Source organism: Physeter macrocephalus, chromosome 5 (genome assembly GCF_002837175.3).
Source record: "Physeter macrocephalus isolate SW-GA chromosome 5, ASM283717v5, whole genome shotgun sequence".
NCBI classification, from domain to species: domain Eukaryota; kingdom Metazoa; phylum Chordata; class Mammalia; order Artiodactyla; family Physeteridae; genus Physeter; species Physeter macrocephalus.
In genome coordinates this window covers 29,044,124-29,062,391 of record NC_041218.1, presented here as the reverse complement: position 1 = coordinate 29,062,391, position 18,268 = coordinate 29,044,124, and the positions used below count along the sequence as shown (strand labels likewise).

Genomic DNA, 18,268 nt, shown 5'->3' with positions numbered 1-18,268 from the left:
CTGTGTTTTCACAGAAACAACTGTTTTCCTTTGATATGCAGAGTATCTCACACATTCTAATTACCTACCTCAGGAGTTATCCTCAAAGTTTGAGAGAGCTATCTTGAGTTTTTTATCTGTGAGCCTGACGAGAAGCTGAGGGAGACAGGAAGATGCAGGAAAAATAGCTGTGAAGGTCAGGGATTGTTTCCTAGAGAATGGAAAAGGCCCAGAGCCTTGTGCAGAGCGGGTGCTAATTCTTCACTCTAGTACTTCCTACTCGTCAGAGCATTTGAAAAGAATCCCTGTCTCTGAATTCTGTCCCTCCAGTAGAGGCTTTGAAGAAGTTGTTAGATAATGGCCCTTTAGAAATGACTGAAGTTATTCTTTATTCCTCACCATCTCACTGAAATGATATTTCCAGCTGAAAGCCTTCGCAAACTCTTTTTTTCCATTAATGTGGAAACCTTTACAAACATGTTTACCTGACAATACAGACCCAGAGACCTTGTCTTTTCAGAGTCTGGTGAGGCTGATGCTTTCATTCTTCTCAAATTAAATGTCTATTTTTTTATACTCTGATACATAATATTTCCACTGTATAATGTATAACGAGTAATAACTGTAACTGAAAATAAAAAATCTCCAACAGGAATAATCAGATTGCTTTGGAGTTTGACCTGTAAGCAAGAAAGAAAAAAGAAAACTTTGTTTGTTATTTGAAGCATTATACTTAACTCCTAAGCTGCTTACTGTTTTACTGAATTACTTACTAAGTGGCTCATTTGCTTGGAGAAGGATATTAATTTACAAGACCGCCGGGGGTGACCAATCCTCAAATGTATTTTATGTTGACATTGAAGTCTCTTTCTTTGTGTGCTCTTCAGTGCTGGCGTTGGAAGAACAGGCACATATATCGTGCTAGACAGTATGCTGCAGCAAATTCAACATGAAGGAACCGTCAACATATTCGGCTTTTTAAAACACATTCGTTCACAAAGAAATTACCTGGTGCAAACCGAGGTATGATAAAAAGGATAATTTCCTTTATCTAAGGGTTGGAAGTGTCCCTAAAAGGCTGGCTAGACCAGAGTTTGTATTACCAGGTGCGTTAGTCCCGTGGGGCTCCCTGTAATAAAGTGCTACAAACCGGGTGGCTTAAAACAACAGAAACGTGTTGTCCCCTACTTCTGGAGGATAGAAGTCCAAAATCAAGGGGTAGGCAGGGCCATGCTTCCTCGGAATCCTCTAGGGAAGGATCCTTCCCTGTCTCTTCAAGCTTCTGATAGCCTCATATTTCCCTGGATTTGGCAGCCTAACTGCCTTCTTCTTCACACGGCTGTCTTCCCTCTGTGTCCGTGTCTGCGTCCAAATTTCCCTCTTCTTATAAGGACACCAGTCCCCACCTCATCTTAACTAACTACATCTGCATCGACTCTATTTACAAATAAGGTCACATTCTGAGGTACTGGAAGGTTAGGGTTTCAGCATATCTCCTGCGGGGGCGGGAGGCGTGCACAATTCAAACTCTAACACCAGGTACTTGCACATAAGTCATGGATGGACCAGCTCAATTTTGTCTATTTTATAACCAAATGGGGAATATCTTTAAAATGACACTGGTCACAGGTAAGATTCAGAAAAAGAGTAAGTGGATCAGTCAACCCTCATCTCCTTTTGCAGAATCCTCAAGGTTTTCCTGCATGTAATGAATGAATGGATTTATTCTCATATTTAAATAGTATGAATTATGCTCAAATTATTCCCTTTTTTAAGCCCAGATCATTTACCCATATATGACACAGGACAAACTCTGCATACCTGTATTTTATTTTCACTATTTCTAAATAAAAATGGATTTAAATTGAAAACTATGTGTGGCAGCTTGAAAGCAATAAGAAACATGACTGAGTGGGCTTCCACACCGAACCAACCAAACTTCATTCCATCAAGGAAATGACATTCTAGTCAGATAAGATGAGGGAAGAGTCCCATACATGAAATAGAAGATAACTATTAAAAACTGTATAGATAATTGTACTGTATAGATAATTATATATGACCGGCTAAAAGGAGAATTGGAATGGGGAGAAGGGGAAGACCCATCGGAAGTAGAGAAGTCAGTGCAAAATGTGGAAGAGGGTCTCAGGTTTGAAGGATGAGCAGAGAGGGTATTGCTTTGCCTCCCCAAATCTTCCAGTGATCTCCTTCCCTAAACGCCAATGCACAAGAAATAAAGAGGTGAGGGATGGAAAGAGTTGTATTGTTTCTGGATGACCACCTTTTCCTCCATCTGACTTCCTGCCAGGACTGGTAAGCAATCTCTGTGGGTCCTCCCTTCCATTTTGTAAAACGCTTTTTGTCCATCAGTGGAAGATACTACTTTGGTACCTCAATACCTATAAGGAAAACCTGAGGTGATATCCCTGTTTGTCACTGCTTTGCCAGGAACAGTATGTCTTCATTCATGACGCGCTGGTCGAGGCGATACTTAGTAAAGAAACTGAGGTCCCGGACAGCCACATCCACGCCTATGTTAATGGGATCCTCATTCCTGGACCAACAGGCAAAACAAAGCTAGACAAACAATTCAAGGTGAGTTCTCTTGGAAGCCCCTCTCTTGGGTGTCACCACAGGTTGGAATGTTCCTGCGTCTCCTCCTTTGAGTGGACAAAGCCATGTGGACAGGCTGAGCGCTCTGTTGGCCCAGTGGCTTTGTTGTGTTCTTTACAACAGGCAACAAAGCCACTTGGCAAATTTCAAGGACGTTAATTTTGAGTAGCGAGAGGGAAAGTTCTCAGAAACCCTAGAAATGCAGACGTGGTCCAGGAAAGGAGGGCACAGAACAGAACAGGAGGAACCGGCAGAACTTCGAACACAGACGGTGTGAGTGCTTTTCTCGCTTTGAGAAAACCAGACCACCTAACCACGAGTCCTGTGGCTCAGGCTGTTTGTGCTGCCCTTTGGAAGGGTCTGTCTCACTTGAAGCCCCCAGACTAGAATAGGCCACCCCACAAGAATAGCTTCTTCAACCCCAGTTTCTCCCACCCAGCCTGTCACGAGGTAGTCAGCTAGACAGGGGAGCATGCTTTGTTCAGTGTTCTACCTCTCACAACTTAGCTCTCTGACTTCCAGAAACCAGTCAGCAAAGAATTCAGAAAGCAGTTGTTACCAGACCTGTCTGCAGAGATAGGGGGATTTGCAGAGCTGTCATCTTCCAGAGGAATGAAGGCTATGTTATTTTGTTCCCCATTATTTCTATACTAACCTCTTACTTCTCAGGGTTGCTAGAGAAACAGGGCCAATTTCTGAAGAAGGAATGTCTAGGAAGAATTCAGAAGGCCCTGGAAAAACCCAGGAGAGTTAACAAACCTCAAGATTGAAGTTTTTTCTCTTTCTTTTCTGCAGCTTACAACATAGAAGATGTAGTCATGAGTTCCTTCTGACTTTTTACCTTCTCGTTCAGCACCTTTTGTGCTTTGGGAGGAGTAAGAGACAGATGAGGGGTGGAATCTGAACTTAGAACTTGCAGACAGGAAAACATAAATGTTTTATTCATCCAAGCTTATCTGAGTCATAAAGGAACACTTTAAGGAAGAAAAAGTGCACAATACAGCTTCCAGAAACACATAATAAATATAAAGCATTAACATGATGTTGCTAGGATGGCTTTTTTCTAAGTTAAAAATATACATCTATTACCCATTTTCTTATTTAAATATGATTTACCCCCTACACAATTAAATTAATAAAAGAATTGATATCGCTTATACTGGATAATTCAGGATCAAAATGGAAATATCAATTATGAGATCAGAATCTAATTAAAAACAGAGACATTTGACTCTGTTTCCTGTTAACATCCTAACTAGGGAAATTTGGAGGGGGTGTGTGTATACGGTCCTATAACAAAAGGTATTTATTCAAGTTTACCCATAGAAAAATGTCCTTGAAATGAATTGCATGTCTATTTATTCAACAAATATTTATCAGAAACCCACCTCAACATTGAAAAGTAAAGAATCAGGACTTCCCTGGTGGCGCAGCGGTTAAGAATCCGCCTGCCAATGCAGAGGACACGGGTTCGAGCCCTGGTCTGGGAAGATCCCACATGCCGCGGAGCAACTAAGCCTGTGGGCCACAACTACTGAGCCTGCACTCTACAGCCCGCGAGCCACAACTACTGAGCCCGAGTGCCACAACTACTGAAGCCCATGCGCCTAGAGCCCGTGCTCTGCAACAAGAGAAGCCACCACAGTAAGAAGCCCGTGCACTGGAACGAAGACCCAATGCAGCCAAAAATAAATAAATAAAAATTTATTTTTTTAAAAAAAGTAAAGAATTGAAAACACTAGAACAAAACTGAAAAATAAAGAATAGAAATTTGTTGTACTGTATCTGAAAGACTTTCTGCAAATATAATAATTTTTATGCAAATATAATAATTAATATTGAAAGACAAATGAACCAGAGGAACCATGTGCATATGGAAATTGTTATATGACAGATATGACATTACAAATTGGTGAGGAAAGACGGATTAATCAATGAATGATATTAAGACAATCTCCATGTAGAAACAAGTACAGTTAGCTCCCTACCACACCTCAAACACTGAAATTATTCAAGATGGATTAAATATCTAAAGATAAAAACAAATTTTTATAACTATTATAAGAAAATATTGGAAAATATCTCTTGAGGACTTCAGGGTAGAGAAGGACTTCTTAAATTCAAATGTTAAATTACAGAAATCTTAAGGAAAAACTGAATTGGCTGTAAATGTCTGTGTGATTAAAGAGAACAAAGACATTTGCAAATTCCTTAGCAGACTGTAGATTTACATTTAAGAGTCAAAACCCCCCACAAATTAGTAAATGAAAATGAAGTAGAAATATGAAATGGTAGTCATCAAAGAAGTAACTAAAATCAACAATTTCACAATAAGTAAGGAAATGCACATCAAAACTGGGATATACTTTTTTCATCTGTTAGCCTGTCAAAAAATTAAACACCAGTGACTCCTAATTCTTTACAGAAACCCTCACATGTGTGCACATTAAGAAATATACAAAGGGCTTCGCTGGTGGCGCAGTGGTTGAGAGTCCGCCTGCCGATGCAGGGGACACAGGTTCGCGCCCCGGTCCGGGAAGATCCCACATGCCGCGGAGCGGCTGGGCCCGTGGGCCATGGCCGCTGAGCCTGCGCGTCCGGAGCCTGTGCTCCGCAACGGGAGAGGCCACAACAGTGAGAGGCCCGCGTACCACAAAAAAAAAAAAAAAAAAAAAAGAAAGAAATATACAAGGGATATTCATTGCTACAAAGTTTGAAATAGCGAAACATTGGAAATAACCCAAACATTCACTAACTGGGGAATAGATAAATAGCAAGTAGATAATTCGTGTGATTGAGTACTAAAATAATTAATAAAATCCAACTATATGCATATATATGTGCACACACACACACATACACACTCACATGCAATTTATCTCCCAGCTGCAGTGTGAGATTTAGGTAGAGAAAATGGAGGGCACACACCATAGGGGAAGGCTCCTAACGCTGCAAGTCAAACTAGACATCAAGTGTTCTCTGCTTATTCCAACCCTCCTGGTATAGAATATAGAACATAGATGTACCAGGGAGTCCCCCAGAACAAGTTTAATTCAAGGAATTCTTGGAAAATAAGTCAGATATATTTATATTCAGTATCTTTGTTGAGTCTCCTGTGTATATGAGTGTGTGTGTGTGTTTATTTGAGGGGCTTAAATGAAATAATCTGTATTTTCCCTTGACACCCTTTCTCAGCTCCTGAGTCAATCAAATATACAGCAGAGTGACTATTCTACAGCCCTAAAGCAATGCAACAGAGAAAAGAACAGAACGTCTTCCATCATCCCTGGTAAGCTATGTTGAATTTTGGAAGACAAAAAACCCCAACTTTTTAAATAATAGAAGCCTTGTAGATAATTTGACAATATTTGTACATCTTGGAACAAAAACAATACACTCATATTTTTCTAATCATGCCAGATAATATAACTTAACAAGGACTCTTAAACCTTGAAGTCTTCGTCTAGAAGTGCAAAATACATAGAAAAACTAGCTTAAAAGTCAAACACACTCAACTTGCAAAATGCAGCTATGTTTTGCCATTTGCAGGGGCGGGGAGGAGATACAGTGCTAAGAGCTTACTTGTTTATGATGAATGTTCTGTATTCCCAGTCGAAAGATCCAGGGTTGGCATTTCATCCCTGAGTGGGGAAGGCACAGACTACATCAATGCCTCCTACATCATGGTAAGTCAGAGAGCCACTGGGGAGTCTGCTGCAGCTTGCGTGATCAGAATCAAAACCACAGTGGGCTGCCCAAAGCAGTGACTGGCAGATACGGGAGGCACCACAGGTGGACATGAGTCATATCTGATGACTGCAGGCTCACAGCCCACAGCAGCAATAGAATCACAGCATTCCTTGATGTTTTTATGTGTGCTGGGACTGGAGAACCCTTAATCAAGACAATGAGTAGATGTAGGAACCAAACTCACCATGAGTAGATACAAAACATCCACTCACCCGTCTAAGCAGCTCCATTTAATTCACCAAAGCAGATTCCCTGCAGGCCCAGGATACACCAGCTTTAGCCAAGTCCAGTCTCATTCACGTTACCTCTCCAAGTTTGCAACATGGTTCTCACCCTGCAAACTGGGCTCATTTGGGGTCTTGGATTTCTAAAGATACAATACTTTCTTTCTGCATTTAGATCTACTATCAGAGGGATGAGTGCTTTAGTAGCTGTTGTGTGACCTTCATTTCCATTTTAGGTCAATCAATCACAGAGTTTGCCTTCAGATGAAAGGGTCCTAATCCCTGTGCCAAAATCACTGTTCTGTTTATCTAGAAAATACTAAGGTATATCCATGCAAGAAACAGGGAGATGTGTGGAGGTGGCATCTAAAAGCATGCCACACTTAAAATAGGGGCATCTTAATACTATAGGAAGCAGATATTTTTACTCAAAAATTGAGAATGGGTTAAGAGAACAAATATAAATATTGCATTGTGTGCTGGTTAGATAGAAGACAGACTCTTCTTGTCAAGAAAATAATTAAATGCCGGAAAATATTACCTACAAAGCTTGCCACATTACATCTGAAGATTTACAAAATAAGATGAATTTTTATCTACCTGGAATGACTTAAGTGGGATATTGACTGAAGTTGCAGGATAAACTAGAGGTCCTTTCAAGGTCTCTTCCCATCCAAAGAATCTACAATTAACCAGAAAAACATTTAATTATGTACAACCTGCTCATTCAAATCCGAATATAAAACTTATAAGTTTTATTTATTCTTATATTAAGAAAACTTAAAAGTTTTCCGCTTCTCAAACAAGATTGTAACCAAAACAAAGGAAATTGAGTAGAATTCTACTTGATGAATAAATGAATATAAAGCTTAAAATATGAAAATATTCCACACTTCATATGAGCCCATTGGGGGAGAAGAATGCGATCTGAGAGATTCCATTGCAGAAGGGGCTAACTGAGCCATGATTTTGGTAAGCAGTAACGTGGAAATCATGATTAATTCAATGGCACCAGCTTTCAGGTTTCTGCAGCAACATTTGCAAGGTGCCCCCCCGCCCCCCGGCTTCTCTCCTGTAGAGGCAGCCAGGGTGTAAAGGTATCCGGTTGCCAGTTGGTGTGAAATTTAGCGCTCTGCCATTGGGACTTGTGAAAAGTAAGAAATATAAAATCTCTAGATTTCCGTTCTATCTAGTGTAAGAGACATAGTCCAGAAGCCATTTTTGTTGTCTCCTCCTAGAGGTGATAGCTGGGTAAGCTTGGGCACAGCACTTAATTTCTTAAGCTTCAGTTTAATCGCCTATAAAATGAAGATCACATTCCCTTTCTCATAGTACTACTGTGAGGAATGAAGGAAGAAAATGTTTAGTGCTATACCTGGCATATAGGAGGTGTCTGTAACATTGGCTATAATAATCACATTATTATTTATAGACACAATCTACAAATAAAAAGACAGTAACCATTAACCTATAAATGTTTTTTGAATGTTTAAAGTCATATGCCAAGGCTCTTTCTATCGTCTCTTTGGTTTTGTAGGGTTATTATCTGAGCAATGAATTCATCATCACCCAACATCCCCTTCTCCATACCATCAAGGATTTCTGGAGGATGATATGGGACCATAACGCCCAGCTGGTCGTTATGCTTCCAGATGGTCAAAACATGGTAAGTCCCTCAGGTCATTCTTGGCACGTTCTTTACAGGGTAGGTATCAAGACACAACCACCAGAAGTCCAGCATACAAAGAATGTATTTTTTTCAACCAGTAAACTAATATTGAAGTTTCACCTTGTCTATTATTGGACCTGGTTTGGATGCAATATCCCAGGCCTGAAATTGTTGAATGACAGTTTTAAATAAAAGTAGGCTGAAATTAACTTAAGTATTTATTACGCTGCTTAAGGAATTTAGAATTGCAATCATGAAGGAAGTCAGTCCATATGTTTCTATTTACATTTTTTTAAATAAAACTTGTTAGGATATTTTAAGAGTAAATTTTGAGATTCAAAGAAAAATTTGAGTTGAATTGTCTATGGCAACCAGTTAACTTCGTTTCACAGTCTGACTTAAACATTTTATTAAAATGTAGAATCTTCTTTGGTTTTTAATCCTCCAGGCAGAAGATGAATTTGTTTACTGGCCAAATAAGGATGAGCCTATAAATTGTGAGAGTTTTAAGGTCACTCTTATGGCTGAAGAACACAAATGTCTGTCTAACGAAGAAAAACTTATAATGCAAGATTTTATCTTAGAAGCTACCCAGGTATGGACATAGTTTAAATGACAAACTTTTCATCTTAAGCACATGTTAAATATATGCCAATTTAAGAATCTCTCCTAGAAATAAAAAGAAGGAACCTGATTTCTTACAAATTGAGACAGATTACCCAAATAATAAATTTTACCTTACTTGTCATTTTCATTTTCAAAATCTTATAGAATCATTAAACAATTAGCCATCACTAAACTCCACCATCCCTGACTTCTACACACACACAGGAAGTCAAAGATTTCTCTTTTACTCCAAAGCAGTTGCTGATAGAAGTTAAGTTGAAATTAAACAGAGTAAAAATATAATTTCATTAATCCTAATTCTCATGTTTTAAGGCAAGTCCTTACCTTGTATTCTCCTAAATAAAATGGGGAAAATATTACCTACCAAACAAAGCTTACTGCTCTCTATTGATGTACAGAGGGTTGTTAAGTGAAGAACTGCTTTGAAAACATGCAGTGCAATGAACTAGTGTTGTTTTACTAGACTCCTGTAGATACAAGGCACCAATTTGAATTCTTTGTCAATAACTATTTCTATGATTACAACACAGTTCATAAATTATTGCACAGCTCCTGTGAAAGACTGAAAGATGCTAATAATGATGAGTAAAGCATGTGAAATTCAGAGGAATTTCTCAATCAGAAAAAAAATAAATCATGTTTTAGATGGTTTAAATGTTTCACTTTACCCTAATTCTGAAACTGGTAAAACGTATAGAGTACATAAGAAGATTGAGTATTCGCTAGAATATTTGACCAAAACTTATAAAATTGATAATGCAAATACAGTGTTTTCTAAATGTTTTGTAGTTGTGCCTGAAATTGATGTTTTATATTTTGTGAGTCAAGGGTCCAATTTTATGATTTTTGTGTGAATAACCATTGTTCCAGCATCACTTATAGATCAACAATACCAGTTCAGTCATAAATCAAATTTCTATATATGTATAAGCCACTTTGGGAAACTGGGGATCAGAGGTTTAAGAGATTTAAAGTCACACAACCTGGTTTGGTCACTTAATAAGCAAGGACCAGAACTGGGACTGGAGTGGAAACCATGTCTCCATCCTCCTTACCAGCATTTCCCACACCATGTCAAGCAATCTTATTCTTCCCTTACTTAAACCTGAGTAATGCTGGTATTTGAAGAAGTCACCTTGTCTATTATTGGACCTGGTTTGGATGCAATATCCCAGGCCTGAAATTGTTGAATGACAGTTTTAAATAAAAGTAGGCTGAAATTAACTTAAGTATTTATTACGCTGCTTAAGGAATTTAGAATTGCAATCATGAAGGAAGTCAGTCCATATGTTTCTATTTACATTTTTTTAAATAAAACTTGTTAGGATATTTTAAGAGTAAATTTTGAGATTCAAAGAAAAATTTGAGTTGAATTGTCTATGGCAACCAGTTAACTTCGTTTCACAGTCTGACTTAAACATTTTATTAAAATGTAGAATCTTCTTTGGTTTTTAATCCTCCAGGCAGAAGATGAATTTGTTTACTGGCCAAATAAGGATGAGCCTATAAATTGTGAGAGTTTTAAGGTCACTCTTATGGCTGAAGAACACAAATGTCTGTCTAACGAAGAAAAACTTATAATGCAAGATTTTATCTTAGAAGCTACCCAGGTATGGACATAGTTTAAATGACAAACTTTTCATCTTAAGCACATGTTAAATATATGCCAATTTAAGAATCTCTCCTAGAAATAAAAAGAAGGAACCTGATTTCTTACAAATTGAGACAGATTACCCAAATAATAAATTTTACCTTACTTGTCATTTTCATTTTCAAAATCTTATAGAATCATTAAACAATTAGCCATCACTAAACTCCACCATCCCTGACTTCTACACACACACAGGAAGTCAAAGATTTCTCTTTTACTCCAAAGCAGTTGCTGATAGAAGTTAAGTTGAAATTAAACAGAGTAAAAATATAATTTCATTAATCCTAATTCTCATGTTTTAAGGCAAGTCCTTACCTTGTATTCTCCTAAATAAAATGGGGAAAATATTACCTACCAAACAAAGCTTACTGCTCTCTATTGATGTACAGAGGGTTGTTAAGTGAAGAACTGCTTTGAAAACATGCAGTGCAATGAACTAGTGTTGTTTTACTAGACTCCTGTAGATACAAGGCACCAATTTGAATTCTTTGTCAATAACTATTTCTATGATTACAACACAGTTCATAAATTATTGCACAGCTCCTGTGAAAGACTGAAAGATGCTAATAATGATGAGTAAAGCATGTGAAATTCAGAGGAATTTCTCAATCAGAAAAAAAATAAATCATGTTTTAGATGGTTTAAATGTTTCACTTTACCCTAATTCTGAAACTGGTAAAACGTATAGAGTACATAAGAAGATTGAGTATTCGCTAGAATATTTGACCAAAACTTATAAAATTGATAATGCAAATACAGTGTTTTCTAAATGTTTTGTAGTTGTGCCTGAAATTGATGTTTTATATTTTGTGAGTCAAGGGTCCAATTTTATGATTTTTGTGTGAATAACCATTGTTCCAGCATCACTTATAGATCAACAATACCAGTTCAGTCATAAATCAAATTTCTATATATGTATAAGCCACTTTGGGAAACTGGGGATCAGAGGTTTAAGAGATTTAAAGTCACACAACCTGGTTTGGTCACTTAATAAGCAAGGACCAGAACTGGGACTGGAGTGGAAACCATGTCTCCATCCTCCTTACCAGCATTTCCCACACCATGTCAAGCAATCTTATTCTTCCCTTACTTAAACCTGAGTAATGCTGGTATTTGAAGAAGTCTGTGCTATTTTTTCTTTTTTCTTTTTTTAAAATTTAAATATAGTTTTATATATATATATATATATATATAACTATACTTAAATAGTATATTATAACTTATATAATATTGTATAAGTTACAGGTGTACAATATTATATTATAATATAATATTATATAAGTTACAGGTGTACGATATAGTGATTCACAATTTTTAAAGCAAGAAGTCTGTGCTATTTTTAAAACAAATTTTAAAACTGAAGATTTCTTTTTGTAAGTTTAAATTTATCGGCACATAGACATCTTTGTTCATGATTTGATTGGCGAGATAAGCCCACAAACAAGGTTTATTTGTGAATAAAAAAGAGATCACCTCTGTACATGGCAAATGTGGTGTCGCGGCAGTTCCTCGCCTCCATGATGGAGGACAGGCTGCAACTACTGCCGCCCACTCAGTGTGTGTTTTGGTTTTATTGCCTTCCTACAATTCCTGATTTTCCTCAATTCATCTCCTCACCAACCAATGTGACACTTTCTAAAACAGTAATTTTTATCTCTTCTTCTTATAGGATGATTATGTACTTGAAGTGCGGCATTTTCAGTGTCCCAAATGGCCAAATCCAGATAGCCCCATTAGTAAAACTTTTGAACTTATAAGTATTATCAAAGAAGAAGCTGCCACCAGGGATGGACCCATGATTGTTCACGATGAGTAAGTTCCACACTTTAAATCAGTTCACACCTGACATTCTCTGTGTGTATGTATATTTCTGTTGTCTTTGTACTAACCTAATACTTTGGACCAATCGTGAATTGTTCATCCAGGGTTGATTATCTGCTTCTCATGGACAGCATTAACACAGAATAGTTTTGGCGTTTTTTTCCGCTTCTCTGGGAGCTCCTGTTGAAGGCAGAAAATGTATGCATGATCACAAGCATCTGCTCTTGCATTCTACACTAAGAACACTTTGTGTGATGAGTCAGTGTTTCAGAACCTGAATTTTCAGGTGCTAACCAGCGAGGTGTCTCTCAGTCATTGGCTTCCTGGGATAGGAGTAAAATCGATATATTTTTTATTTACCAGAAACAGGAATTTTTATCCAGTAGATCTTTCCAAGTTTCAGTTGTGAACAAATAAAAAATTGCATATGCTGGAATTATGTTATATATCAATACATATTATATATGATGCATATGATAATATTACATAATGTATATTATAACCTCAGTCAGATCATTTTGATTTACTGCCATCCCCTTCCATAGTATAAAAATAAGAAATGCATCACCAAATATTGAACTTCTATGAAGTGTCTCGTTACTAATATCATGAACACTCCCCAGTGATTCGAAGTAAACCACAGTTCCATGCACTATAAAGTAATGAGACAATTTATTTAAAATTTCAGTGTTCTTACTGCAAAATTGTCAAGGCCATGTGCTCTGTGAGTTCCAAATGTGAACATTTGATGCATCTGAATGGAGTCTTTGTCCCTTCCATTTGTTTCCAGGCATGGAGGAGTGACAGCAGGAACTTTCTGTGCTCTGACAACCCTTATGCACCAACTAGAAAAAGAAAATTCAATGGATGTTTACCAGGTAGCCAAGATGATCAATTTGATGAGGCCAGGAGTCTTTGCTGACATTGTAAGTAATAAAGCAGCAAACCAAACTTTTCTCATTAGAGCACAAGTTACTTTCTAGAGGCTACCAAAATCGTTTTGTCCTGTATCAAAAAGATCACATTGATAATATTTGCATGTAGTTTTCAAGCTGAATTATGTTCAGTTTGCAATCCATAGAACTGGAACAATAAACATTTAAAGTTTATTTTCCAGAAAATTGATGGATCAAAATTTTTAAATTTCATTGTGTGCCTTTTTGCAAGACTTATTGTAATTCTGAAAAATATCCTCAGTAGAAGCACCAACTAATCTGATTTATCCAACAAAATAAATACTTATTTTCCTGGGGTTAGGGTTCTACATAGCCTCAAAGAAGAGTCAGAAGATAGACTTCAGCTGTTCACCTTTTTCTCAAGCCAAATTCATTTTCTGAACTTAAGAAGTAGCTAATTCTGGGGGTAGTTTTAAAAAGAGAGAGAGAGAGAGAGAGAGACACTCGTACAATCAAGAAAGAGCATAGCACATCTGGAAGGATAAGTCTCAACTCTGAGAATAATTTGGAAGTTTTTTTATTATAGAAACAAGGGCTAGAAAGACAATAGGGAACTTTGTGCAAATGCCCCAGTGGGAGAAGCTTAGGTGGATGCAGAAGTCATAGGCTCACTTCCAGCTTCCTAGTCTGGGTATGTGTAAGGGCCTTATAAAGAGTCCATCTCCAAAGCTCTAGCCCAGGCCAGCTGGCCAGAGAGTAAGGTAACCCTTGTGCACATGCACTTCAGAGGAGCCCTTATTGAAAGTCTCATTCAGGAGAGTTGAGTTGTATCAAGCTTGTCTTGTATGAAATTGCTTTCGGCGGACTAAACTTATACCCAAGTTTCACAAATGCATTTAATGAGACGTGTGGTCCTAATGATTTTCTACTATGGAGCCAGCCACTTGCTCACGTTCTTTGCAACTACCTTCCCCCACCTCACCATCCCCAAGTTGACATCTGTAAGAGAACAACTACCTTATTCTTCTGTGTGTCTCTACCGTGAGACCACAGCAGGGTACACAGGCACAACCAAGCAGGACATAAGACCCGTCAGGCTGGTAGAGTGTGAAGGATACTTGGTAAACAGTGGGTCTTGTGAAAGGCCTGCATTCCTCATGAGTTCCTGGGCTGAGAGTGCAGTCCTGAGACCTCTTCATAAATAGACAAACCCAACAGATTTTGTAACAAAACGAGAAAGGAAAATGAGTGACTTAGTGGGTTACAGGAGCCTAGTGCCAAAGGGTTTACACACAAGTTGATAAATCCGTATCAGAACCTTATCACATCACCTTCTGATTCCATGAAGTAAATGAATAAGAATGGAGTGTTTACCATTGGCAAATGTAGTGGGCCAGTGTTCTAGGTCAATGAATGTTGGCGAATTATAAAGCCACTTTAAATTTAATCAGAAAGAGACATGAATATGGATGGTGTACCTCTGCTGATTATAACAGAGCCCTTAACACAATGCCTTTCTATGACAGTGGCAAAGGGTGACTAAAAACCTTGCTTATTTTTACAAACGTATGTCTTCAGCGAGCTTCCTGCTTCTGACCTCCCATTCTCTGTTCTCCAGGAGCAGTACCAATTTCTCTACAAAGCAGTCCTCAGCCTTGTGAGCACGAAGCAGGAAGAGAATCCGTCCACCTCTCTGGACAGTAATGGCGCAGCGTTGCCTGACGGAAATATAGCCGAGAGCTTAGAGTCTTTAGTTTAACACGGAGAAGGGTGAGAAGAGTCCACATCTGGGCATTGCTTTCCTCTTTCTAAAATTAGACAGGAAAATTAGTCCACTTCTTCTGTTATCTGTTTACTTCACGTCACCTGACAGTTAACTATCGTGGCATAGGATTCTGCTGCCAAGTTTACATCATTAACAATGTGTGCCTTTTTGCAAAAACTTCTTGTGATTCACTTATTGTGTTTAAACTAAAATGATTGAAATTTACCGTATTTCTAAGAATGGAATTGTGGTATCTTTTTTTCATATTGATTTTAACAGAGAATTTCAATTTATAGGTATTAGGAATTCCCAACTACAGAAAACTTGTTTGTTTTTAGTGTCAAATTTTTAGCTGTATTTGTAGCAATCGTCAGGTTTGCTAGAAATATAACTTTTAATATAGTATACTGTAAATAAAACACACTCTCTTCCCTATGACATTCAACGTTTTACAACCACAGTATTCACCTAAAGTAGAAATAATCTGATACTTACTGTAAATACTGCTCTAGCATCTCCATGGACCAAATTTATATTTATAATTGTAGATTTTTATATTTTACTACTGAGTCAGTTTTCTAGTTCTGTGTAATTGTTTAGTTTAGTGTTGCAGCTCATTATCTGGTCTTACTCTGTGGGTCTTCGGATATTGTTTTGTGTTGTGATTAACTCTGTTTTAGCATGTAATTTTAACTTTTATGGAAAATAAAAATACATTTGTTTTGAAAGAAGATGTTTTTATGAGAATAACACCTTACCCGACATTGTTTAAATGGTTTTTATCCAAGGCATTGCAAAAATAAATATAAATATTGCCATCAATTTGTGTTTGCTTGTGGAGTGCTGAGGCATGTGTAGCAGAAAATTGTGGACATGTTCCCTCTGAGATTATGGACGTGAAAGAAGGTTGACGGGATGGGACAGTGTATAGAGCTGATTTCCAAACTGTGCCTTAAGGCACACAGGAAACTCACAAAACTGAACATTTTTGAGGACAACACAGCAATGTGTACTGACACTACACGATTACTACTATTAAATTATTTGGATCTAACTACTTAATAAACAGAACCATTATGTATTTCCTTTGGTTTAGGGGAGCTATGAAAATGTTACTCAGAAGCTGAGGGCATGATGTACCAAGAAATGTTGGAAACTGGTTTAGAACCAAGCTGGGAGTTAGAAGCAGGCAGATTTGCCAGCCAGGGAGAAGCTCAGCTGGTTTGGGAGCCAAGTGGGTGAATGGACAAGGACCAGGAGGTCCTAACTCCCAGAGTGGAAAAAGGTAAGTCCTAGGTGACAATCCTATTGTCAGGATTTAAGAGCTATGTGCAGGAGAAGGGCAGGAAAACAGGGAATCCTGGGTAACAAGCCTGCTCTGATACTGGAAGCAGTCCCCTGCCTCAGCCAGGAGTGTTTTAGAACACTGCCCGAAAAGGGGGCACCAGTCCCCAAGAATGCCCAGGTCAGTGCCTAAAGCAGGAGGCCAGGAAAAGTTTTGTTGAAACCAGTGGTTCTCAGAGTATGGTTCCCAGACCAGCAGCATCAGAAAAACCCAGAAACTTGTTAGAAATGCACATCCTGGATTTCCATCCCAGATCTAAAATATCAGAAACTCTGAGGTTGGAACTCAGCAATCTAATGCAAGTTAAAGTTTGAGAACCACTGGTCCTTAGCAACAACAATTCAGAGAGCCTCCAGTTTCGTCAAGCAATATCAGGAAAATTTCACCAAATCCTTAAAATAGCATCAAAATGTATAAGTTTCTACTTTTTTAGCTTTCCTTTTAAAGCAATAGTCATGAAGAGTTATGAAATAGAAAAAAAATTCCAACAAATAGTGTCACAAATCACAAAATATTGATAAGTACTGACCTACAGGGTATAAAAAAATTAACATGCTTCTTTCTAACCCTCCCAGGGAGGAAGGCCAGAAGGTTAATTTTGATTCCTTGGTTGCTTTTCTAGCCTTGTCTCCTAGTCCTCTTGTTTTACAATTTTGTTTCCCCATAACCCACAAAGTCTAATCTGAACGAGGAGTCCATGTCACAATTATTTTTTCTATTTTTCCATTTGCCTTTGTCCCAGGAACAAATGGCCTTTGAAGGGATATAGAATTTTTTTTCCTTCATGGTTTTTTTATTAGTGAGGTGCCTTGTAGAGTCTCTTCCAAGAGAAAGTAATGTTGCAAGTGCAGGTATGATAAGTATTTTATAGACAAATTCTAATAAAAATACCCCAAAACCAATAAAAAGGACAATCCTGTCAGATATAGCAATCTTTCCTCATCTTATGAAGCTTAACTCTGAGACAATAATCAATTATGAGAAGTGAAAATAAATGAAGCCTCGTAAGTAAGCCTCGTAAGTCTTACCCAATTATTTACATCCTTTACCAAAATTTCATATAGTTTTATTGCATTCACAGCTTTTATCCACACATTGTTTTATTACATAATTGTGGCCTTGTTATGAATATATTTTTATGCTGCCTTTCATGTTGTCACATAAGCATTTTTATTACACATTATTTATAAACCAATCATTGTTACTGTATAATATCCTATCTTGTATAGTGGTTTTCAAACAGGGGTAGTATTGCTCCCCAGGGGACATTTGGCAGCGTCTGGAGACATTTTTGGTTTTCGCATCTGAAGGGGATGTGCTGCTGGCACTTACCGGGCAGAAGCTAGAAATGCTGCTAAACATTCCGAAATGCACAGCACAGCCCTCGCAGCGAAGAATCGTACAGCACAGCATGTCGGTAGTACCAGGGTGGAGGAACCTGGCCTCATGATGTACCGGGGCTCTTGTGATCACTTTCGTGATGTCAGCTGTTTAGGCTCTTTTCAAATTCTTCCTAAACTACAAAACTATGATAAACATTTCTTTATGTAAAAGCCTTTTACCATATTTAGGATGTTTCCTTAGTACCAATTCCTGTAAGTGCCAGTTGGTGAGAAGATGATATGAATACTTTTATGTGTCTTAATACTCTTTGGCTTTCCAAGAGTTGTACAGTTTACACGCCCACTGCTCAGGTATTGGAGTCTTAGGGCTCCACTCCTGGGTTCAGACTTCTGCTCAAACATCTCTTTGAGCAGCATTCCCCAATCGGCCTGTTGGAAGCAGCATTCCCCTCCTCCTAAGGAAGATCTTCAAAATATTTAGTGTTGGGCTTCCCTGGTGGCGCAGTGGTTGCGCGTCCGCCTGCCGATGCAGGGGAACCGGGTTCGCGCCCCGGTCTGGGAGGATCCCACATGCCGCGGAGCGGC

General features: G+C 38.1%; 1 protein-coding gene across 1 annotated transcript in view; it reads left to right on the top strand.

Moving 5' to 3' along the window:
* The window catches only part of PTPRZ1 (protein tyrosine phosphatase receptor type Z1), a 177,919-nt gene extending 162,145 nt beyond the window's left edge, over positions 1-15,774 (top strand). The window contains exons 22-30 of the mRNA XM_024127941.3: positions 867-1,002; positions 2,428-2,574; positions 5,788-5,881; positions 6,205-6,278; positions 8,104-8,232; positions 8,684-8,830; positions 12,183-12,325; positions 13,125-13,260; positions 14,849-15,774. Of these exons, the coding sequence (XP_023983709.1) occupies positions 867-1,002; positions 2,428-2,574; positions 5,788-5,881; positions 6,205-6,278; positions 8,104-8,232; positions 8,684-8,830; positions 12,183-12,325; positions 13,125-13,260; positions 14,849-14,989 (1,147 nt within the window). The 3' untranslated portion in view covers positions 14,990-15,774. The remainder of the gene's footprint in view (positions 1-866; positions 1,003-2,427; positions 2,575-5,787; positions 5,882-6,204; positions 6,279-8,103; positions 8,233-8,683; positions 8,831-12,182; positions 12,326-13,124; positions 13,261-14,848) is intronic.
* The last annotated feature ends 2,494 nt before the right edge of the window (positions 15,775-18,268 follow it).